We start from the raw sequence: 24,947 nt of genomic DNA, 5'->3' as shown, positions 1-24,947 counted from the left end.
ATCTTTCTCTCTTTTGTGGATTTTATCTCTCTAGAATCTTTCTACTCTCTCTCTGATTACATCACAGACTCTAGGATAAATTTGAAATAAAAATATGATGATTTGAGATTGCTCCGAAATTCATGCGGTAGATCTGATCCCAGTCCGATTCTATTTGAAATTTGTAACACTTGATTCATATTGAGTCACCCTGATAGGACTCTGATGATCTCGATCATGAGTGCCTCATCGAAAGGATACGAAGGTTTCTCTCTCACTTTCTCTCTCTACTTTCTCTCTCTAGAATTTTCTCTCTCTTCATGGATTTTCTCTCTCTAAAAGTCTTATGGATCAGTGGAGGATCCAGATACTTAGATAAATCCTAATTTTGATTAATCCTAAGAGAGATCCTCGATTTGTGTTATTAAGATCGATTATCGGTAATTTTCTCTATATATGATTTTTATATTTGATCAGGGTTATGAAGAGATGATTGTCTGCATATAATATCGAGTGGAATATTTTGTTAAAGAAATTCATAAGTCAAAAAAAAAGAATATTGATTTCTGTGCTTGGATCAGTCACCGGTAAAGATAAGAATTTCTGTACATGATCATCGTTATATGTTATTTTACCGTTGGTTTTATCTCATTGATTTTGCATCGTTGAATTTGAGATCGATGAATTTGTTATATCTGAGATATTGTTATTTATTTATGTGATTTTGAGCATGAGTATGCTATATCAATACATATGTATCAGCGAGTGATGGCATGATTATGTGTATGACATATTTATTTCACTGCAAAGATGAATTGATTAATGAAGTTAATACCATAATTTCATGAATATTAAAAGAAAGAGAATTATGGTTTGGACTGGCCTTGTCATGTGGAATAGCTTGCCAGGAGCTTATGCCTGGGACAGCCCCCACAGGCTCATGTGTGGAAGAATATATGATCCGAGAAAGATCATGAAGAATCTGATCCGAGAAAGATCATGAATGATTTGATCCGAGAAAGATCATGGCACTTTGATCGAGAAAGATCATGAATATTTCGATCCGAGGAAGATCACAGAAAATCGATCCGAATAAAAGATCGTCGATGATCCTGGTAGTCAAAGCCAAAGCAAAGCTAAAGCTAAGCCAAAAGAAAGGATTAAAGATGATGTGATATAGAAGAAAATAGAAAGATAAGACATGAAACAATCGTTGAATAAAATTGTTTCACTTATTTAACATATGATGATGCATCTCTTTTGATAAAACAGATAATCTATAAATGTTTGCAGTATTCTGGACAGTGAACATCGACTTTTATGTGTTATTGCCTATCATTATTTTCAGATTATATTATTATATTGATGTGATATGGAATTCTTACTGGGCTGTAAAGCTCACACCCCTTCATTTTTTTTCCTTCTCAGAGTTACAGGATGCTTATGATTGATTATAGCTTGGATTTACGGGTGAACAGGAGGATAAATAGAGTGTCATAGTATCTGATCAGAGAATTGAAGAAATTTAATTTGTAATTATGTAAGGTTTTATGATTATTGTTGAAATTAATTATTATGGATGTTAAGATTTAATGATTTATTTTGGCCTTGCATATTCTTTAGGGCTTGCTCTAAGGAGTGTGCGGCCATCACGTATCCGATCCGGGTATTGGATTCGGGGCGTGACAATTAGTCCATTAAATGTGCATCTTTTTTTTGGTGAAAATTAGATGTTCATCCTTTATTCTCTAAGGTATGTTATAATCGTTGTTAGTGTGCTTGAAGGAATGTTAGTTATTGAAAGGGATTCCACCAATACTACTCGTGAGCAGGAGCTTGTAGAGGACCATTGGAATTATCAAGTTTAATTAAGATGCTTTATGGATCAATATGGGTACCCTGTCTGTACTAGGTGGTTTAGCTGGCGGATTGTTTGAAATTTTTAAGGAGGCATTTTTGCATGTTGTTTGTTGTCCATGGACTTCCTGTAGGCATGGTTTAATCCACCTCCAATAAACAATGAAGCATCCTCAGGTTGATCTTCTACGCAGTCAAAAATCAGACAAAGTGGATGTCACCATACAACCAGAGGAGTTGGAAGTTATGGATGATCTTTTGGAAGCCAAGTGAACTTGTGACAAATGCTTGATAGATCAGGTTGATTGTGATAATATGTTTTATAATCTAGTTTTGATTTTATATCACAGGTATGACGAGGCACGAGAAGAAGAGAAGCTGCGAAACCAGATGGAAGATTTCAGTGACATGGTCGCAGAGGTTTGTTTGTCTTTTTTTTTTTCTCTTTAATATATATATATATATAATCTTTTATTTGTCTGAATATACTGATGCGACTTGGAGTTATCAACCACTGCAGGCAGAGAAGAAAAGGAAGCGCAAGACGAAGGAAAAGGAAGGGAAATCAAAGAAGACGGAATTTAAATTCTAGGTCCGATCTCCTGCGCCCGGTCCGTGTATGCTTATACAGGCATGCACTTAAGGAATTCAGTACGTTTAGACGGTTCCTAAAATCTGGATCTATGGCTCCAGTAAACATGACTCCATGTTAAGGTAATTTATCTTTTCTGCTTTCCAAACTCAGAATACCCCCGCCCGGCATGTAACAGTTGTGTCATGACCATTTTTTCTTACATTTTTCATGGTCATAGCTGCTAATTTGATTTTTACCTTTTTCTTTTTTGCTTTTAATTTTTTTCACTGGTGCAGCTGTGTAGCACAGAATACAGTGCAGAGGTTAAATCTGCTGTAACAGTGCAGAAGTTGAAGACTGCCGCAGCTTCTCTCGGCATGCCTCGTGTCGAACACCATCAGATTTTTCATGCCTTTTGTCGAACACTTGGGCATGCCTCGCATTCCTGGTTTTATGTATGCTTCACATGATGGATATGCTACCAGTATAGAATTCTTTTTCCAAGAACAATCAGTCGAGAAATTGACATGCAGGAACGATGGGCTTATTTAGCACATTCCTTATGAGTACCGGCTTGCATGCTTCTCTTGGTATAGGCAACTTGATGTTCTGGTACCCTTAAGAACACGTCAAAGTTATCTGCTGGGTGCCCCGTCTTTAACCTCCCTGATGATCTGCCATAAGGATTTCTACGACAGTTAATAACCCGCTCCCGCCCGCTCAAATGGCAATCGTTTTCAGACATACACTATAACTCCACGGTAGGCTACATGAGGAACAAAATAAGTGTGATCCACCGATGGCAGTCATATAACGGTGAAAGTGAGAGTGCATGGTACGAATTGTACGAGTAACATAATAATTGCATGGTATGAATGGTACCAGTAATTTATAATAAGATGATGAGAAAAATTCAAAGGGGAAAAGAATCCAACCAAGGCAGTCTTAAATTTGGATGATAAAGACCTAAATTTCATATGTTTATCTTTGAGATTACAGAAAGCCATTAGAACTTTCTAACTACAGACATCAACTTTTTGAGGTCTTAACAGCAGTGCATCATAATCTGCTCTTCATACACCTTATCTTGTATCACCATCACTCCGTGACAAACCCATAAACTCCATGGATGTTTCCCTTATTGAACAACCAATCTAAAAGCATTCTGATGAGCCTGATATACTGAGTTGCTTTTGTTCCATGAGAGGACAAGCTGTTTGATGGCAAAGATTGAATCAATGCATGGTTGTCACTCAATTTGTAGTCTAGAAATTGATTTTTCGAAGTGTATTCATGTATGTATAATTAGAGAACAGCACAAACAACTTCCGAAACCTGCAGAACCACAAGCAAACGTTTAAGAAGAATAGAAAATCTTCAAATGCAGGAACACTTCATGAAGAACGAGTTATTAGTTTATGTCTATCATTAAAAGGCTATCCACTACTTGTGTTGTGTCTGTATACGCATATGATGCTCTCGCACTGGCAATGTACATGCTGTAGGCCAAAGCACTTGTTATTTCTAAAAGAAATTGTGATCCAAAACTCCAGTAGGATGCACATATTTTGGAAGGGGAAATTACTAAAATAAGATGACATGTTATCCATGGTGGGGGATGGGTCACGCACGAATATGCAAGTTGGATTACATAATCAACAGACTATTAAGTTCCAAGGACAATCAATCAGTTATTTGCACATAACTATATGTGATGAAAAGTTTGAAAACTAGAGCACTTATTCTTGGAGGAACATATGCTTGACATCAGTTCCTTTTTCAAGATATATGCAGAAAGAGGTTGAGCATGTCCCAGAGTATAGAACTATTAATTCAACAAAGGGAATAGGAGGCTAAAAAATCATTCCAAGAATACTGCAGGAGGAATGTATTTTCTTCCAATATCATACAAGAGATTTTTTTTCCCCCCACAACAAACAGCAAAGAGAGAGCAACAAACACCTGGTTTTGTTTTTCTTCCTTCACCACCTGTGTCATCAGCTCCTATTGAACAGATGATTATGCGCTTTTTTTTCTTTTAAACTTTTAGTTTTAGAAGTATATAACAATGAAAAGACCATGACTTTGTCATAAAAGGATTTTCTCTAATTCATTAATTGAACAATATAAATAGGCTAGTTTTATCAAATAGCCACTATTCACCAGAGGAAAGTCTTAGGGATGCATACCAAATCCACTGGCTCTCATGCTCAGCCATTGCACAGTAGCTTTTGCGAGGAAGGCTGTTGGGTATGCAATACATCTGTCTTCCTGGATTGGATAGAGAGCATAAGATAGACAACCAGATGTCTACAGGGCCACTATACTTGCGAAGGATATTCGTACTGATCTGAAAATTCATAGCAAGAAATACATTATTTGCTGTTTTTTCTAGTCAGAGTACAAATCTCCGGTCTGAAAATTATTATAGAGAAGAGTTGTTAACAGTGAAAGAAGAAAGATGATGAGTCAAACAATTTCCGCTCCCAAATTCATAATAGCAACTGACAAAATCCACACAGCCGACTTATCTAAATCATTTGTTGTTTCATGTTCATATTCTAAAAAAGAAAGGAAGCATGAACCCTATTATGCAACTTAAGAAGCATGCATTCGAATATGCAGTAACCCAATGAATCTAGATGTTCAAACTCCTAAAAGTAAAACTAAGCAATAGCCTGTCCTGAAATAACAACACATAACATGATATCTGTAGGGATAGGCACAAATCATGAAGGAATGTGAAGTTGTTGACTTGGCAAAAACTGACATAAAACATGTCTCTTGTTTATATCAGCAATAATCTTGGCAATCAAGCACTTTGAATTTGATCATCTAGATTAAAACTTCAGTTTGCAACACTGCAATGCACAAATGGTGGGGGACGAATACATCAGTTGAATGCATGGCTATCTCTGCAATGCAACAACAGTTGACTGCTTATGTTGTAGCACAGCTGTTAATTATTGGGTGCACAAGCACATACCTTAGTTGCAAAAACTTCTACATAGGATGGTGCACCCCTTCTAACATCTTTCAAAAAAAAAAAAAAGAAATTGTCCGAGCACCTGCTTCCTAGGCTCTTTTTTTCCCCCTTCAACTTTTCTTTTTAAATTATAAATAACCTGCTTTCCACTTGCTGCACCTAGGGCTAGAACAGTGTGATTGGTCAAAAAATAGGGCAAGGTATGGAGCAAGGGGATGGCAATGGGCTGGAGATGAGGGAGACCTGGTAAGTGCAAAGTGACCACCAAGGGCAAGATTGAGGCAGATAAAGATGTTGGGGATGCTTGTCGAGTGAAGTGGGAGACAGCCAGAAAAGCCAGGGAGTTCATATTGGTATTGCCAAGAATGAGATTGGAGCTGTCTAAGAGGCTAGGAGAGCTCATGATGGGTCATGGACAGGATTGAATTGGTTATAGAGGTCAAGGGAGAGGTCCTTTTTTCAGTTGGGGAGGATGGGATGGGTGGGTGGGGGGGTTGGAACAAAAAAAGAAGAAAAAGTTTTTGAAGAATTAGAAGAAAAGGAAGGTGGAAATGGGGGAAAATAATTGAGGCCAGCAAGGTGACGATACAGAGGTGGGGAAGAAATGAGAGAAGGAAAAACCATTCATAGGAGATAAGCTTTCCATTATGTTAGAGACAAGGTTAACAACAACAACAACCACAATATCAAACAGTTGAACTCGGGTAGGACCGTGCAAGTTACAAACAAATTACTATTGGACTCTGATTCACGGGTTTAAGTGTTGCTTCCTGAACCTTGTATATGCTTCATGCTTGGTTTTCTCTAGCCAGGCTTGATTGGACTCAGGCCAAACATCAATTTACTATTATCTCTCAAGATAATCACAAACATAAGCCTTGTCCAGTTATTTTGGGTCAGTTATAACATCTAAAATGCCTATAAACCACAAATCAGATATAATTTGAAGTTCTTTTAAACATTATTTAATAATACATGAAGTAAAGTTTACCATCAACTGTATACATTACTAAATTGTTCCTAATAAAATGAACCATATATGACTTTTATTTGATGCATGGCTCATTAATCCTTCTGATATTTCTCATCTTTATTGCATGTTAAAATTATAATAGTGAGGTCCAAAAACAATGAGTCATCGATCTAGTGCAAAGTATGTTTTGTTGATCAGATAAATAGGACAGTTTTCTGAAAATGGGCCAATTGCTGCAAAAGCATAGTTGGTAAAAATTTGCATTTACACCAATCTCACATGTCCACTGCAATATCAGTTTGGGTTTTCTTCACTAAGCTCTCTCTCTCTCTCACTCACTCATTTTTCTTTTCTTTTTTTTTTTTTGTTGGGGGAGGGGGTCTAGAAGGTAATTTATAGAACATCAATGCCTTTTTCAAATCGAATAAATTGATTAGAAACTAAAAATTACTTCTGAAAAAAAGCAACTTATGTGAAATAATTCGATCATAAGCATGTAAATGAATCCACATATGGCATAAAGATTTAACATGACAAACATGAACACCTAATTGCTGAAAACAAACATAAAACAGAGCAGTCTTTAACAATTAAACTATATTAATTAGCAGCTCTAGGACAGAATAATGCCTGCATCTTAAAAATTAGGGAAAATTACAATTTCATACCCTCAAGTTTGGATGATTTCCATCCGCACACCCCCTCATCTTTAGAAAATCTCAAATAGATCCTTCAAGTTTCTAAAGTGTCCAAAGTGGTCCTATCATTCATCTCTGTTAATAGTGATGGCACATGACCACCACATGATAACATAGATTGTGTAGGATGAAAATGCCCTTAGTATCATGTAATTCATTTCTAAATAGGTTCTCTTACACACCTAAAATAATGCGCTATGGGCCCCACATGAACTTGTCTAAGTAGCATGCTTTGAATGGGTTCTCTACATCCAAAGAAACCCAAGGCAAAGGGGGAGGGAGAGGGAGAGAGACCATAGCAGCATATGAAGAGTAGAAACCCACCCCCCATCATACGTAGGAATAGTGGGAACTAGCGGTATGGCAGGAGGCAGAGTTGCAATATGAGAGGGTGGGCATGAAGAGGGCGGCTTCTAGGTTTGTAGAAACAACCAATTTGAGTTTCAAAATAGCCATGAGATCAATGGAGGTACCCTCTCAGTGGCATCAGAGAAACACATGCCCCCACCATACAAAGAAACAACGAGAAGTACAGGTATGGGAGGAGGACACAAAGTTGCAATATGAAAGGACGATGCTTCTAGGTTTATAGATTTCATCTTTCTTGGGTGGCGAGGTGGTGGCACTATGAAAGGAAGAAGTTTTCCTTGGAGGAATACATTGGTGGTGGTGCACATCTCTACCGGAGAACAGGGGTGTGGAAAAACTCAAGGGGGTTAGTTTCTAAAGCGGTGGAACAGCGGCCAGTAGGAGAGTCCTGAGAATTGGAGATGTGTAGACTGTTCATTGGGAGATCAGAGAGGGAGAGGGTGGATTCGGCATGGTCGGTTTCATGAAGATCATTGGGTAAGGGTACTCTGTGTTAGAGACTTGGAGTTTAGATTGGAGGGGAATATTAAAAAGAAAGATATGAGTTTTATTTTTATTTGATTCTAGAAGAGAGACAAAATGGAGGGAGGGAGGGAGGGAGGTGGGATGGAAGAGGATGGGAAGGGGGAGGCTGGTGGCTTGGCTCCTCGAAGTTATGGCTGATCCACTTATCATTTGTCCTGTTTTGCTAGTGAACGCGGCAAATGCTTACATATACTTTCTAACGAGGAAGTTGGGATGCCTTGGGTGGGGAACATAAACAACTTTTGTCTTACACTGATGTTCATCATTTGGAGTACGGTGTCGATAGCAAAATTTAAAGTTTAAAAAATCATGAATAGGGATTCCTTTCAGAGAAACCCATGCTCCTTTCTTTCAGAGCGCCACCACATTATCCATCCAAGAAAGATGAATCTTCTGACAAAGAAGTCAAAAGATTCAAGGAAGGAGGGGATGGGGTTGCTGTATAGGAGGCAATGGTGGCCACTAGAGAAGTAGCCATTGGAGAGTTGGAAGGAGGTGGAGGAATCAACCAAGAGGCCTAAGGAGGTGGCTTTGGGGATGGTGGAGTTGAAGTGGTTGGTGTAGGAAATTCCTCCAGGACAGCAGAAAGAAGGGGAGATGAAGGTGAGGAAAAGGAACCCAATTCTAACCCCAAGCCCAAGCATCAAACTCTTGGAGGAAAGGGAGGAGCAGGATCTATGGAACCCCAAGCCCAAGCAATCACTTTGGAAGGACATCATGATTTCTAAGGATGACCACTTGGCTAGCCGGAAGATTAGGTAGATGGCCGACATCGAACGGAAGGTCGGATTGTCATGGGAATACTAGATAGTCGTCAAGGAAGGGAGGATGGCACCATGAGGTCCAAGTAGAATAGTCAGGATTGGAGGCAGTGGAAAAGACATTCGAAGTAGTCTAAAGAGGGTAAAGGCATTTTGGCCATTTGAATGGCAAACAAACGAAATTGGCTGGTTGGTGCGCTGGAGGACCACCTTGGAACAATTGGGAAACCTGAAGGGCCACTTTGAAAATTTTTAAAGATGCAGGGGTGTGTCTGAGAATCGACCATGCTTGAGTGTCAAATTGTAATTTTTCCTAAAAATTATGACATAAAAGCATGAAATAAGTAGCAGAAAATTTTCACCGAGCAAAGTAGATTCAGAGGAAGAATCATACGAGTTCCCAGGCTTCAATATTTCTTTTTGAGTTATCAGATAAGAGCATGCTGTTGACAAATCAACCAGAACGACAGAAGTAAATACATAGAATACAAGAAGAGTGACAATTTCCAAGTACTTCCAACTAAACATCTAAGTACTATCTAATTGAACATATGCAATGGGTGCACATATAAGGATGGGTAGCTACATAGTGAGCAAAAACTCTTTAAGGCATAGAAACTAAGTTAGTATTCTGAGAATTATTACTAAAATCTTGTGATTTAATGATTGAATCTTACCATTTGATAAGATTGAAAGATTAAATATTAACATTTTGTATTAAATTATATTTAAGTATGTTTAAATTAATAAGCACTACATGCCTTGTTAATTATAGTCATCAAGAAATTAGTTTACGTAAATAGAACTATGTTTTCTTCCTTCAATTGTGATATAAGAAGGAAAATACTAATTAATTTGGTTATATCTCCTAATTCTGAATCATAACAAAAGATTTGAATATTTCATGTTTCTTTGTGGAAAATATCCAAACACTTGATTTAATCCAATCATCTTTCCACTCAAAAGAGGTAATCTTCTAACAAAATCACCCTAAACCTATATTAGAGTTCTATGAATGAAAAGTTATCATTTGCCAATGGGTGGTATGATTTAAAAAAATAATTTTTTTTTATGTTAGTTTTTTAAAATTTAATGAGTATTGGTTTAGAAAAATCGAAGAAACCCCAAGGTTTTCCCTAATACCAAAATACCATGTTGGTAAAAAAAAGAAAAATTAAAAAAAAAGTTACCTTGACAGGACACTTTAGTGATATCACCTCAATGAGACATAACGTTTTCCCTAATACCAAAATACCATGTTGGTAAAAAAAAAAAAATTAAAAAAAAAGTTACCTTGACAGAACACTTTAATGATATCACCTCAATGAGACATAACAATGGAGTGCCAACACATTGATACATCGAAAATAGCATATCATGTTTCCTTCATGACCAAATATGATGGCAGTATTAAAAGTATACTCAAAGACTTGTTGGTTGTGATTATGGCTATGTCATGTGATTACTCGAAACCTTTTTTGAAAAAATACAAATTCAAGGGAAAGTGGTTTCAGCATCCCTTGAGCAATTTCCACTCAATTATAAAAAGAAATAAATGAAAAATAATACATAACAACATGTCCTTTATGCCATTATGCCTATTCTGGGTAAACAGAGTTTATATTAAATTACCAGTTCATATGAACTCAAATAATACATAACAACATGTCCTTTATGCATCATTTGTCTGTATCCATGTTGAGAGGAATTATACATACACACATTATATTTTGAATAATGTGGCTAGACTATGTATAAAGATCATTGTAAGAATAAAAAAATTATTTTCCCCTAGATTTCAGCATTAGAAGTGATCTAAGAAATATAACAAGTCACCTCCAAGTTAAACGATATGATTCTAGTTTTTAGGCCAATAATAATAAAAGACAACGTTAAGAACATGCAATGGAAAACGTAACCGTAAACACTAAATTAGAGGTAATGAAGAAAAACCTTTGTGATTTTAAAAAGCTTGAACTAGGAAAATCAACTGACCATATTCCATGATGAACAGCACGGTGATTCGGATGTCCAGATACTCCAAACTTATCAAATGTAATTAACTAAAACAAAATAACACAATGCAGCATTAGATGCATGAAATGGATTCAATGTGGGTGGAAAGGCAGATAAGCATGTTTTTCTAGCATAATAGTACTCCCAAGAATTTTAATTACATATATAAAACAAGCATTGCTTACACTTAATACAAGTGTTTGTTGATATTGGTTCATGGATATGTCTACAAAGAGTACTTTGAAATGTTCACAAGATTCAAAAATGTGTCGCATTCTCACAATTCAAATATGGGTCGCATTCTCACAATATATATATACACAAACACACACACACACACACATATACATATGTTTTCTGTTTTTACAAGTCAATGGCTCTAGAAATGTACATCTTGGAGAAACCTACATGTTAAAAAAAATGATTTATCATATTTTTAAAAAAAAACATATTTTGGGAACTTAAAAAGCAAGAAGAAAATAATTTTTTAAATCTTTAAGTGAAAAGAAGACGAAAAGCTTGGGGCTTTGAGCAAGGTGAAGTGGAGAGCACCAAAAAGAAAAATCAAACGCACTCTGATTCTCAGAAGACAAATTGATAACAGGAATCTATAGAGTTATTACTAGCTGAAATGAGTATTTTAATGGTGGAATATCATGGTTAAAAATTCCCCAGAAATCAATCTAAAAGCAAGTACTTGGTTTGCAAATTATAAAGCAATAGTAGTGATATTGTACTATATTTACTAAATGATTCTATTGTTCTCCACATCGATAGGCTTAGCCGATGGTGACTAGCTACAGTTACATACACAAAATTAGTTATTGCCTATTCATGGCAAGATCTATTCCATCTTTCCAACAACTGATTCTGGGTAAATTGTAAAAGATCTCCTCCTAAGCTTCTTTTTCCAAGAGCATCAAAGAGCAGTCACTGGAGACTGGCTCATCCACTCTTTATACTGGCTTCTAGGCTGAAATGTTAGCTCATCCCTAACATGATGATGCTTCTCAAGATATTCTCACCAAATGATTCACAAAAATTTGGCCATTCAAAAAAATGACTCCATGAAAGAATGTGATAAAACTATAAGGGTTTTGTACGAGAGGAATTCATCCCTAGGTTGGCTTGCTGAAGGTTGTTAATTCAACGGTCGATTTGCTGCAGCCTTTATGAAAAATAGAATTGAAGAAATTGAGATTTATTCATGACATAACCAACAGTATAGACAAACCCTAGAGATATGTTCTTTTTTCGCCAACTTGTGTTTGTCTATATATTCTTTTCAAGTGTTGTCCTCCAATTTGTTTCTCTTCATTGGTGCACAGATATTGATTCTCTCTCTAGATTAGCAATTTTTAAAATCTTCATTCAATTGATTCTGCACAAAACTATTATTCCTTGTGGTTTTCTCCAGATTCTCGAGAAACCCTTGTAGACTTCCCTCTTATGTATATTTCAATCATCCAAGGATTCAGCATTGTTTTTTATTGTTTCTAGGTGTGCTTGTTTCTGTCTTCACTCCCTCCTTTCATAAACCTACTTTTGATGACTATTGGGGTCTTGTCAGAAAGTTATTTAATCTTAGTGGGCACAGCAAGGATTTTCTTCTCAATTTGCCAAGATTTCATACTCCAATTTGTCGAATTTTAGCACATCAAGTTTTCACACTCAATAGTCTGCGCTTTGTTTCCCTTTCTTTTAGCCCTCCCAACCTTGAGTTCTATATGAAAATTTTGATGATGGTTACAACAATAGCATATATTAGTAGCACCAACACAAAAACATCATTCTTGTCTGCTTCCCATACACAGGCATTTTAAGCAATTGCAACAGAACTGAGAGGGAACTTCAAATCACATGTATTAAGCTTGTAAGATGTTTTATTAGAAATCACCATAACATATTGATAGTGTTTTTGTACTTTAAACAATATTGAATCACACCTCTTAGCAATAAATGTACATTGTCATTGGTGTTGCTAATTATTTTATCATATTGGTGTTGGAGCCTTTTTGTCCATCCGGTGGAGGAGATGGGAAAGTGAGGGGGCACATGCCCACCCTAGCTTTGAATTGGTTCCAGCCATGTCACTTTCGGGCCCACTTCCCTTCCATGGCAAATGGTTTATGAACCAATATGTAAGAGGAGCCTTTCAATGGGACTAACTGCTTCAAATAAAAACAAGGAATAAAAGGAAATGGGAGAAAAGCTGTATTCATTATGATGGAAGAGTTTGTAGCAGCTTGAACCGAGGGGATACAGCCAAAACAAATGATATGTCACTACCTTACTAGCAATCTAGCATTTTTCTATTGAATACTAGATTATTGTAGGTGTCTACATAAGCAATACAGAGTGTAATAAGGAAAATGGCTCAATAAAAGGTAAAACTATTTTTTCAATGAGAAATTTGATTCAAGTTTGTACGTAAAATAAGTAAAAACTATTCACATATGAATAGCACTAACACAGTACTTGTAGGTCAAACTTTCATAAAGGACTTATATAAAGAAAGATAATTTAATTAAACTTATGCATATTGAGTAGATGCAAGTTATAGAATAAAAATAATATATAACAGACACTTCGTTACAGATACATTGATCTGACAATGCATGTGAAAATGACGAAAATACAGGTTCCCTGACTCCCCCTCCCAAAATGGTAGGCTTTCCATTTAGGGAAAGAAACAGTATAAACTAGAAATAATTTCACAGAATGCACCGGTAGTCCTAGCTAGAAAGTGAGAAGAATATATATACCATAAATTGAATAGAAAATTACAGTTAACAAATGCATAGAAATGTATAACGGAGACTTAAAATCTCAGACAAGATTTCAGAAATTCGAAGAGACCTTACTGAGTCAATATCCCACATTTTGATTTCATCTTCAATAATTGTTGATAATAATTTATGGTCCCATTGATTGTTGAATCCATCCTAAAACAGAGTAGAATTCGTAACTACAATGTCAAGCACCATACACTTAAATAATAATAATAATTTTATAAGTTTTATTGCTTGCAAGAGATACCTGTAAATCTGGATGATCCAATATTTTAACTTGTTGGAGTGGAATCTGCAAAATAAAATATGAAATCTGATAAGAAAAATGCTAGATATTAAGATAAGTATCCAAGAAGAGTATCTTGCACCAGTACAAGAAACCTTGAGTACAGCACAAGCCCGATACAATTCTTCCTTACGAACATTTCCCACACCTTCAGCATTACCTACAACAGATATCAAGGTGCTGCTGTTTAGAATTAATTTACCATCAAGAACTTTCATCACACATAGATTCAACAACAAAAGTTAGCAATTTTCCAATCATTAAATAATTCAATGCTTAGAGTCGAGCATATGGTCTGCACTCATGTCTGTCTTATGAAATCTGGCATTATGCCAAATGTCATCCTGATGACACTCATTCATTTAGCTGGTTCACAGTGATTTGAGTCTGTTGCCAAGAAGAAGTAACAGCTATAAGTATGACCATCAAAGTGAAAAAGATATTTTTATACTTTGCACTAAATATATTACTCTCAACAACTATAACTATATTTCTAATTGCACTGGTCAATGCCATGCATGCATTACATTTTCTTCTTTCAGGCATTTCGAAACACCAATAGACCTGTATAATCATCAGCAGATAGCTATTTGTATAGTTAATCTCAAGAACAAGATATCAAAAGAACTTCTAAAAATTCCTAAAATGTGTAATTCATAATTCGTTAAAAAAATAAATTGCTGCAATAAAATAATTTTAGTGGTTATTACTGTTAAAAACCAATTTGTTAACTTTCAGTCATAGGGGATAAGATGGAATTAATTCAAAAAATTGAACAATTCTCAAATCAGAAAAAATGCTGAATTAAAAAAACAAAAAATAAATAATAATAATAATAATAATAATAATAAACCCTACTGTTGCATTCTATCAATTTTATCACCTACATTACAATGAGAGGCTAAAATTGTAAATGGCACTAGAATCCTACAAAACATGTATGCAAGTTTCCATGTAGTTCTAGTTAGCATTATATATAATACCAGTTGACATGCAGAGAATGTGAGGATTATGCCCCTCCGAGGTCAGGAAAAGAATGGTTGGAGCAAAAAACCTGCATGGAAGCCATCAAAGATGATAACAAATTATAGTAAATAATTAAATATTACTAGGAGAAGAACAGAATTTAATTATAAAAAAAATCATATGCACTACCGCATCATCATAGAAACAAACTCACTGCCCATGTCTGACATGTGGGAAGTTTAAAACTCAGTAGTAACTAAGAAGCTTAAGCATTTATGTCTGTCTGTATATTTAATATATTACCTGAATGAGTAAACAAAAATGTTGTATTCTGATGTAAAGAGCAGGAGCAATAAGAAAAAGACCCAGGTCAACCCAGATCACATGGCCTTACGTAAAACTTCCCGAGCAAGGAAGTTAAAAGGAATGGAGGTGGCTGACGAACTATGCCAATGAATGCAAAAATAGATCTCTTTAAATAATTTTGCGAAACATACAGCCACCCAATGGTTCTCATTAATCGAGTGGTCTGGCAAATTACATAATTGCCCCAGTAAACTAATTCTTTAAGAAATTCTTGAAAGCAAATGGAGACATGATAAGTCTGAACAACCATAAATTCTTGTGTTACATTAGTTTTAACCAAAAATTGATTATCAAGATTTGCCACTTAAGCAAACATATGTAATAGCTGAATCATCCCTAATCTACGATAACCACCCAAGAGCCTACTTTTCCAATTTATTGAGAAACATTGTCCAAATATAAACAACAAGAACTTGAAGCTGGAAGGACTTACGAGGAAGACTAGTTTTTTGTTGTGGATGAATAAGACTGGTTCAAAACATAACACATTTGGGCGACTATATTAGATGATAAGACTTAGTGATGCATGGAAAGAACTGCTGGGAGGAGGAATATGCATGGATCGATTGTTAAATGAGCATTTGGCAAAGCAAGATGCTCAACAAGCCTGCAAAAACCATTGGACTGAGATTTTTTTTCATTTTCTGGTGTTTACTGGCATAAAGTATAGAATTTGTGGGTCATGACATTAGCAGCTGGAAACTTCCACCTTTTGTGCTACACCTAATTTAAAATCTTGCTCCAATTTCAGCTCCCACTTCCTAATCCCTTCTTAAAGGAAGCTATTTCCAATTTTGCCACTATTTAATCAAAACTTATCTTTGTTAAGTAAAATATGACAATAATATTTTTGTATAATGTACTTCAATATTATTTTCTTCAGAGAAAGGGTCAAATAGGTAGATCTCTATTATTTTTACACTTACGTTCTTACATGATTCTGTACCCTAAGATTTAAGAGCCCTGCATCCCCACTCTTGACCTACTCTAAATTCAGGAGACTACATCTAATGCTGCAGTTATGGAGCAAATACACCTAATTCTAGCAATGACAGTCTGGGAGGATATAGACAACTTTATGATGAGGTGGCAACAGTTATGACGAGTTTGGTGTAAATGTTTAATAAACAAAATGGGAGGTGGAAATGAAATGAGTTAAAGCAATACTCTCTGTTTTTCTCAAGAATGGACAAAGAAAATAATCATAAATGTTAATTGCTGCAGTCCTAGATAACTTGCTAAGATCTTAAACAACTCTTCAACCTTTACAAAAAATAGTCAGAATTAAAATACATATGAAAATATCCAAAAAGACTGCCCCATGAGTACTGAATTGTCCAGAAACATACTAGTCTAACTATTTAAGCATCCATTAATCATTACTAATCATGGATTGAGAGTTAAATGCTAGAAATACTAGTGACCAATTACAAAATTCCAAGAAAAATCATTCATGATGAGCGACCACAAAGATATTAAGGGTCCATTTGGTTGGAGATAATCTGGCATGGGAAAATGAATCTCATGTCAGATTATCATCTTTAGCATGAAACATGGAAGAGAGAGATAGTAAAAACATTGGTAGGCTCCATGTTTATTTTTCGGAGAGAGAAGGTAAAACAAATACCATAGAAGGGTTCGTATTTGATAAATTTTTGAATGGTGGTAATCCATACTTGACAAAAATATTCTCAATAAAGCAGCATATGTAATCATTAAATTTATTCTAATGTCTTTCCAAATTCATTCAATAAAGAGTTTTTACAGAAAAATTAAGATAGAGATAGCATTATGCAAAGAGCTATATGACCATAGTCATTATATAAAAACTAAATGGAGATGACAATGCTATCCTAATATTAAACAATTATTTTATGTTGAAAGATATATCTGTAAATTTCTCCATATTCCTATATAAGATTATCTCCAATCAAATATAGTAATATTTTTCTAGTGTCATTTTTTAGAGTAATTTTTCTATCAATCAAATATAGTAAAAATTATTTTCCTCCACAGTCATTTCTTCAGATAAATAATTTTCAGGAATCATCAATTGCCCTATAATTGACACACCCCAACCAAACGGACCCTCAGATGAAACAAGAGTTCCTTACCAAGCAAATAATAAATAAGCACTCAACCACACCAGACACCATTTCAACAATAGAAGCTTTGGAAAAAGTTAACGGGATAGCATCTTGTTTATCTTATCTAAAATAGGTGGATTTCTCACTATGTAGGGGGGGAAGGAAGAAAAAATATAAAGACCACAAACAAAGAAGGTCTACAACAATGGACACCCAATGATATGCCCTCAGATTGTAACTCATTAACCACTAACAAGAATCATTCTTTGGCAACTTTAATTCCGCAAGCAAAAGCAAACGCACTGCCAAATTACACGCTACCTAATCTGCCACCAAAATCGTCTATCTATACAAAACCATTAAAATCATCAGTTCCACAAGTTACTCACCAGAACGCTGATCAAAAATTAAATTATTGCATATTTGATTAGAAATTTCAAGAAAAGTGGGGAAATGGAACCAATAGCATCCAAATCAAGATCCCAACGTCCAATCGTCTCAAGTACAAAACATTTAAACCAAAATCAGGTGTGGAATCCAACGAAACATTAGAACCCTGAAATCAAGAATGAGGCCATACATGGACTCGTCATCAGGATGAGCCACGACCAGCAACACATTTCTTTTCTTGCCGGAACCTGCGACGGCAAAATTTGGGGGAGAAAAACATATAATTTGAACAAGATTCGAACAATACTAGGGTTATATTCGATAGAATAGAGCAAGAAACCGGAGCATCGATCGAGATGCAACTCACCGGAAGAAGAGAGGAATGCCGGTTTCGACGGCAAGCAAGAAGAACCGGATAGGATTCTCCATAGAGAGATCGCCCAAAGTGAAATCACTGCCACGGCGGCCAAGATCCACGCCATTTCAAAAAGAATCGCCGAGAGGAAGAGGGAAGGTCTTGGGCATCAAGAACCGAAAAACCTACAACGATCGGGGGTTCCATTTCTCACAGAGGAGCGGTGGGAAGGACCTTCACTTTGTGCTCTCGAATTTTCTATGCGGATGCCAGATCTGCCGTCCAATGGTCGACTCGTGAAGTAATCGACGATTAATCCTCAAACCTGCGTAGAACTTTTATGGAATATTGGACTGATCCCGATCCCGACCTGGTTGCTAGGCCGGGAGTCGGGTTCCGTTGCGTTGGGTTAAGAGGGGTCCAGATTTTAGATTTGGTTCGGTGGATCGGAGAATGATCGAGCCATGACGAGGTTTGACGTGCACCTCTTTTGGTGGTGGCACGAATTAGCGCTAGATTCTGTTCAAGTAGGCATAGGCCAGCTATTTAGATTAAACGACGCAAGTTAACTCGCAATTCACGCAGTTTGGATGGTGTTTTGGGATGGTTTGGTTGTAATCTGGTACTAGTTTTACTCATCATGATCTGATATGGTCTGAGAGTGATCTAATACTGGTTTGAGTTATGTATAGCCAATTTTGATATTTTATAAAGAAAAAACTATTAATTAGATCAGATTCATCGTGGGCTGCTAATAGTTCAATTTTTTTTTTTTTTTATTTCATATGCGATAACAGGACATGCGAAATGTATTTAACTTTTTTTTTTCTCTTCTTTTTTTTGTTTCGTGTGCAATAACAACATGTGTGATAATATATTTAATCTTTTTTTTCTCATTTTGATTAATAAATTATTAATCATTCACGATGAATTTGATCTAACTAATATTTTTAAAAAAAATATAAAGGATCTGGTGCACTCAGCACTAGCCCTAGCAAGATGAGAAAAGTGTTTACAGAAGAACTGCTTGTCTTGAAATTTAAATCACAGTAAAGATATTTGTAGACGCATATTGGCATGATGCATCTTCTCATATATCATTTTTGTGGTGATGTTGTTAGAGAGTGGATAAAAAGATTCCATTAATTTGAGCCATTTGGATTAGTTTTACTCTTCCTCTGGTGACCTGTTATGAGCTACTGGAATGTTGAACCTGGTTACGAGGAAAGGGAGGCATGATAAAATTGGTTTAAATGCAAGTGTTGTATCTCAATTGCATTGCCTGCACCGTAAATGGAGCCAAACTTCAATGTATACTATTCCTAACAAAGACTTCCCCTCTACCCATCGATACCCTCTCCTCCCAATTTGACGCAAAAATAGAAGTTAATAGCTCATTGTTTATGAACAAAATAATAAATTGAGGACAGGTTGAGGGTAGGCATGATAACCTATTTGACCATTTCAAAGATAATTATATAAAATTCGTAAATCAAATGTGTTTGGTGATGAGTCAGCCTAAGCCTGCATCCTCCGTATCCAACTTATATCATTACTTTGGTCCACATGACCCAAAAATATAAAAATAAAAATATTAATAGATGGAATCAACCACCACACAATTGGCCCGTAAGATCATGAAGTTTGAAAATTGCCCCTCGGACCCATAAAAGGGGCAGAACCACGAGAACTTGTACAAAATATTTTTCTCTCACTTTTGAATAGTCAAGATGTTATTATTGCGGGCCCACATGATGGCATTCTGGTGGGGAAATTGCACTGGCCTTCCAGGCTCTAGCTTGTATTCTGTCCCAAATCCTGTTCCAACAACGTTATATTAAATCCTTTGCCTGAAAAAATAATATTATATTAAATCATTTTGGCAAAACATGACATAATAGTTTGGCCAAGACAAGGACATACATGGAGAAACTTCCTCAACAAGAACGGCTCCATCTGCCCGGTGCTTCGTAAGGTCTCAATCCCATCGTCTTTGGAACATCTTTCTTCCAAGAAGCTGATGGTTGAGCATAGCATCCTTTAGGATTGCTTGCCTTCATTGTTTCGTTCTAACAAGCCTTGAGTACTTTTTTTTTTTTTTTTTTTTTTTTTTTTTTTTTTTTTTTTTTTTTTTTTTTTGAGATGCCATGGGAGGCCATAAGACCTCGTGAAAGAAAAAAATATACAGATTAGTATTTAATAAATTAAATATAAATAGTATCTGTTGGAACAAAAAATTTGGTATATTGAACTAACTGAGTTAAAGAATCGAAGCCTCAAGCACTCTTTATCCTAACATCCGATTCACATATTCTAAACTACTTATTTGTTTTGATAAATTAGGGGAATTGTCTCACCTCTTCCACTTACTCTTTTTTTTTTTAAAAAAAAAAGAATGCAGACAAAGATGAGCATGTACAAGTGCATGTCTAATAATTTGTATGTTGATTGTACGTTATTGTTCTTTCGTTACAATTTACTAATGGGTGATGAAAGGACATACCAAGAGATGGCTGGGAGAGGAGAAGACTTCCCGAGAACAACAAAGGAATTATAATTAGTCGACAGGTATAAGTTTGCTTTACTGAAGTGTGAAATTCAATTTGCCATCTAATTGAGTTACTTGTTGAGGAGATGATTAATTAAGATTTTAGCAATCTCGTTAATTAAAGTTAATGTATCAACTGCACATCCAGCTTGTTAGGATCAAGCCAAGAAAATTGGGTTGCAAAGAACTCTAATGCAAACTATATTATTATGTTAGAGAGAGTCATGATGCTTACAATAACCATGCAAAAAGTAAGCTCACTCCCAAGACTACATGCACATGATATACAATATATACAATGCATAAGACTCTTATGACACCATTATGTTGCATCAATTCTTCCCCTAAAACACACTTCAGCTAAGCTAAGAGTTTTGTTCCCTCCAAAATGCTACTTATTTGGGTTCCAATTCAAGCAATCATATGCAAACAATATAGCTAGGTTACATACCTTAAGCTGGGCCTCACCATATGATCTGTCAACATTTGTCGATTACCTAGATACAACTTAGACATAGTACTTGCCTATGGCCAACATAACATGCCCCTTGATGCATAGCATGTGGATGCCACATAGAAGGTGGGAGCAGCTTTTCCTCCAACGTGCACGCCAATCTGTTTGTTTTAGAAAGCACAATGTGGTCCATCGTTCATTAAATGTGGATTATATCTTTCGTGTGAAAGAATGATTCATCTTCTTTCATGGCGACAATCGTTGAAATATATACAATAGCTTTTTACCCAAAAAAAAAAATACACAACAGCTGCTTTGAGACCTACATGGATCAGAAGGAAAAAAATGCTTTAAAAACTGTGCAATACACAATCCAGTGCTTAAATTCATGAAAGAAGATCAATTATTTTTTCCTGCAGCATTAATCCTCCTTCATTGGAAAATTATATTGTCTCAACTGTTCTGGTTGCCTGTTCAGTCTGATTTTTTTTTTTTTTTCCTTCAACGACGACGGAAAAAAAAAAAAACCATCTCATTGTCTCATCCTGGTTCAACAATATATATATATATATATATATACGCGTTACGTAACGGATACTGTAAGACAAGTGCGCAGCATCTAAGAACAACCGCCAAATCCAGTGGCTCGAATGTGTGCGCACGGTCATCTACAACATAAAACTCCGTAAGACCACGCTGCCTCTGGTGGACTGGAGGTGACGGCTGGTTGACAGCTTTGTCCGTTTCCCTTGGGTTTCTATCGGCGATGGACCCCACACAGGCGGCATATGACCGACTCATCTCGCTGTCCGTCTTATCTGTCGCCCACTCAAGTTGGCGTCGGATCGGATATCGGTCCCGCCCTCCCGCAGAAAAAAACACGCAGCCCTCACCGCCCGCAGCACGCATCACCACCCTCCCTTCCAATCCAGTCCCTTTCCCGGGCCCACTTCAACCTCTCCATTGTTAATTAATTCTCACTCGACGCCATCTCAACTGCCAAACGTAGCGGTTGTTTTTATACAAACACCACGCCAACCATCCTCCATCTGTGAGTATATATCCTTATTAATGTCCCACATCGAGCAGTTTCCACTTGGACGTGTTTCTCTTTGCCATCGCCTCAAGGAGCAAGCAATGCCCCTTAATTTCTCTTACACCTAACGTACGCCACATCCAATGCCTCTACCTCCATCCAGTATGTATATATATATATAGCCGATCCTTGTTACTTTGGGGTCAATCATTTTTTTAGGGAAAACTTTGGGCCCAAACGGTCAATCCCGCAGAACTCCATCTTACCAAAAAAAATCAGCGGCGGCAGCCACGGTGGCGAGCAAATAGCAATCATTCCACGTGTGATCGGTCCCCAATGCTCCATTCCAATCCAACGTGCCCTCTTCTTCTCAACGCCCACTCGTTTCTTATGTCCCCTCATTCCACAGTCCAACCGCATTACAAGAATCTCTGGCAGCTCAGCCGCCGCCTCGTCCTCCTCTTGCCGAAACACCAGCGAGATTCTCTTCAAAATTTAGTAGTAACTATGGGATTTAGCTCTAAGTTGGTGGCTAGCGATAGCCTCGATCGGTCGCAGGTAATCATTGCTCTGATGTTTCATTTGTTATGATATGTTTCGAGTTATTGTTGTGAATTCTGGTCTTGGTGTTATTGAAGGATGGAGGTTTGGAGATTCTGAAGCCAAAGAGCGAAGGTAAGACACAGGACCAGCAACAGAAGCAGAAGCCGGCGCGGTGCCCGAGATGCGAGTCCACCAACACCAAGTTCTGCTACTACAACAACTACAGCAAGTCGCAGCCACGGCACTTCTGTCGGGCCTGCCGCAGGCACTGGACCGACGGCGGCACCCTCCGCAACGTCCCGGTCGGTGGCGGCCGCAGAAACAAACGTCTCAAGACCGAACACAACACATCCACCTCGGTGGATAACAACGGTGTTACTATTCCTCAATACCAGCAACAACTGCAGCAAATGCCACTACCACCCTTCGACGGGGACAATCATAGCAGCAGTTTGCCGGGAATTCTCCACCAGGTGATGCTCCGCCCGCCGCCGCCGCCGCCGCCGCTGCCGCTGGCTTACGCCATGGATGGCAGTGGCCTCTGCCCCGTGCCGCCATTCCAGCCTGAATTCGGCACCGCAGAAGCAGACTTTTCGACCTCTTCTGACAATGTTATCAACACTTTGTCTTCCATCTCTTCTTCTTCCTGCTCGTCCCCCTACAACTGCACCAGATTGGATCCGATACCGTTGCCGGCAAGCTATTTGAGTTGTTGGGAGGACATATCTGACCTCGTCAGTGCCCAGGATTCTATTCTCAGTACGTACCCATGAAGGGATGAGAGGTATATATGAACAAGAAAAAACGTCAGTTTTATCAATTCACTGCTACACGTGTGGGGATTGCTGGTAATTCTTTTGCTTGCTATCTTGTCTTTCTGTTTGAGGCTGTCCTTTATAGTGGCAGCTTCTGGCCGTAGAAGTATGTTGGTTTTTGGCCTCTTGCGTCTTCCAAATCCAGTATGGGACATGGGGTGACTTATGATGAGTTTGTTTTTGCTGTTTAATATAATGGTTTAATAGGTTAGGGAACAAGGGTAGAGAGAGGGAGAGAGAGAGAGAAAGGGGATAGGAGCAGGGCACTTTTCTTCCACTGCAATTTGTGTGAATTTGTTTGTATCCACCAATATATTGGACTGCTTTGGTCTTACAAATATATGTCAGACAGCCACTCGGCGCTGGGATATTGAGATTTCTCGTCTCTTTGAAGTTATTGAGCCTAAGGAAAGTAACGTTTTATCTATCAGTCCAAAGACACTTGCCAATGATGACAACTGCAAACAAAATGAAGAGTCTCAGAACAAGGAGGTGATAACGTGCCTTCTGAGATTGATTGATCTTGTTCAGGTTCTTAATTTTGATATTCCATTCTTCTCTTACACAAAAGTAACTTCCAACTCCAAAATCAAAATCAAAGAAGTTACGTACGACAAGTTGATGGAATCTCCACCAGAATTTTTTGCCGTTTCGTTGAGTTTTTCCATGTTACATTAATATAAAAAGAAAACAATTGTCAAACAATATTGCCTGACGTGTTTAACTTTTACACTTCAGTTATACCAAGCCTGACAATTCTGAATGAGCGTGTGGTTCTTGGGCTGGACTCCAGCTCTCACAAATTGTCAGAGCAAATGGAGTTAACTAAATAAACCTCAAGGAATATTACAATCCTGAACCATACAACCATCCATATGTACACAAGTACTATTGCAGCTGTAGATATTACCCGCAACCACAGTACAGGTCAGTGTGAGGCAATTTCCTGCAGAGGTCTTTGCCCTCAAACCTGAAGTGGAAACCTGAAATTTTGAAATGTTCTAATTTTGCCTCCATATCCAGCAGTCACGATAATAATCCCCAGGCCACCTGCTTTGCATCTGCGTATCCCTGTTGAAAAGTTCACCGTTGCTTGGAGGACAATTGTTGGTTAGCTTCTCTTGAGGCCAAGTTGCATAAGCCCTGTCAATAGACTGATTTGGTATCAAGGGTGCTGCTGCACAGAGAGCTATCATTACACACCTATACACAAGCAAGAATGAGTACTCTTGCACCCACGGGTCTCCTCGAGCACACTCGGGTCAGCCTTCAACACTCCATCCATTCCATCCTAGTTGAGCCCATTAACTCGTGCTTTTTTGGATGAGATCGTGGGTCATTATAAATGATATCAAAGTAGATCTAGCTTATGATCCATATAGATCAGGGGATATGAAACTATTTAGATTGATCATAATTTTTGTGATTGGATTCCTATGGATTTAGATTCTTAGACTAGCAAATATGCGGGACTTGGACATAGAGTACGACAAAAAGAAAAGAGGAAGGAATAACATGTATGAATCAAAGCACAAGGATCATGAGAGTGTTTATACAGCATGTGGTATGAA

At 37.2% G+C, this 24,947-nt stretch overlaps 4 protein-coding genes across 5 annotated transcripts in view; 3 read left to right on the top strand and 1 right to left on the bottom strand.

Moving 5' to 3' along the window:
• The first annotated feature begins 1,179 nt into the window (after positions 1-1,179).
• LOC140854241 (uncharacterized) overlaps positions 1,180-24,947 on the top strand; it is a 49,400-nt gene continuing 25,632 nt past the window's right edge. The window contains exon 1 of the mRNA XM_073249783.1: positions 1,180-1,519. The gene's annotated coding sequence lies outside the window, so the exon portion shown is untranslated. The remainder of the gene's footprint in view (positions 1,520-24,947) is intronic.
• LOC105059214 (uncharacterized) lies at positions 1,870-2,973 on the top strand. The gene is made up of 5 exons (XM_073249816.1): positions 1,870-1,910; positions 2,014-2,105; positions 2,187-2,256; positions 2,357-2,550; positions 2,707-2,973. Exons 1-4 carry the CDS (start codon positions 1,870-1,872, stop codon positions 2,547-2,549), a joined length of 396 nt encoding a protein of 131 aa, XP_073105917.1. The 3' UTR covers position 2,550; positions 2,707-2,973.
• LOC140854240 (uncharacterized) lies at positions 3,337-18,163 on the bottom strand. 2 transcript variants are annotated; one of them, XM_073249781.1, is made up of 10 exons: positions 17,993-18,163; positions 17,816-17,873; positions 14,800-14,870; positions 13,912-13,976; positions 13,778-13,822; positions 13,603-13,683; positions 10,718-10,785; positions 9,117-9,165; positions 4,600-4,760; positions 3,337-3,745 (listed from the first exon to the last, which is right to left on the bottom strand). In XM_073249781.1, the coding sequence occupies exons 1-10, from the start codon at positions 18,105-18,107 to the stop codon at positions 3,676-3,678; spliced, it is 783 nt and encodes a 260-aa protein (XP_073105882.1). In that variant the 5' UTR covers positions 18,108-18,163; the 3' UTR covers positions 3,337-3,675. The 2 variants fall into 2 exon arrangements, with proteins under 2 accessions (XP_073105882.1, XP_073105883.1); XM_073249782.1 differs by having other exon boundaries at positions 17,816-17,910; positions 17,993-18,026.
• LOC105058988 (uncharacterized) lies at positions 22,215-23,744 on the top strand. The gene is made up of 2 exons (XM_010942096.4): positions 22,215-22,576; positions 22,657-23,744. Exons 1-2 carry the CDS (start codon positions 22,355-22,357, stop codon positions 23,332-23,334), a joined length of 900 nt encoding a protein of 299 aa, XP_010940398.2. The 5' UTR covers positions 22,215-22,354; the 3' UTR covers positions 23,335-23,744.

Source organism: Elaeis guineensis, chromosome 16 (genome assembly GCF_000442705.2).
Source record: "Elaeis guineensis isolate ETL-2024a chromosome 16, EG11, whole genome shotgun sequence".
NCBI lineage: Eukaryota > Viridiplantae > Streptophyta > Magnoliopsida > Arecales > Arecaceae > Elaeis > Elaeis guineensis.
This window is presented reverse-complemented; position numbering and strand designations above follow the sequence as displayed.

Bases quoted from the DNA above. Each gene is read 5' to 3' on its own strand.
- LOC105059214 (XM_073249816.1), top strand. From the start codon at position 1,870: ATGGGTACCCTGTCTGTACTAGGTGGTTTAGCTGGCGGATT. The intron at 1,911-2,013 runs GTTTGAAATTTT...AAGCATCCTCAG, and splicing joins GGTGGTTTAGCTGGCGGATT to GTTGATCTTCTACGCAGTCA. The intron at 2,257-2,356 runs GTTTGTTTGTCT...CAACCACTGCAG, and splicing joins TCAGTGACATGGTCGCAGAG to GCAGAGAAGAAAAGGAAGCG.
- LOC140854240 (XM_073249781.1), bottom strand. From the start codon at position 18,107: ATGGCGTGGATCTTGGCCGCCGTGGCAGTGATTTCACTTTGGGCGATC. The intron at 14,871-17,815 runs GTATGGCCTCAT...GCTTCCATGCAG, and splicing joins CATCCTGATGACGAGTCCAT to GTTTTTTGCTCCAACCATTC. The intron at 9,166-10,717 runs GTCAGTTGATTT...ATTTGTCAACAG, and splicing joins GCTGTTCATCATGGAATATG to CATGCTCTTATCTGATAACT.
- LOC105058988 (XM_010942096.4), top strand. From the start codon at position 22,355: ATGCTCCATTCCAATCCAACGTGCCCTCTTCTTCTCAACGCCCACTCG. The intron at 22,577-22,656 runs GTAATCATTGCT...GTGTTATTGAAG, and splicing joins ATAGCCTCGATCGGTCGCAG to GATGGAGGTTTGGAGATTCT.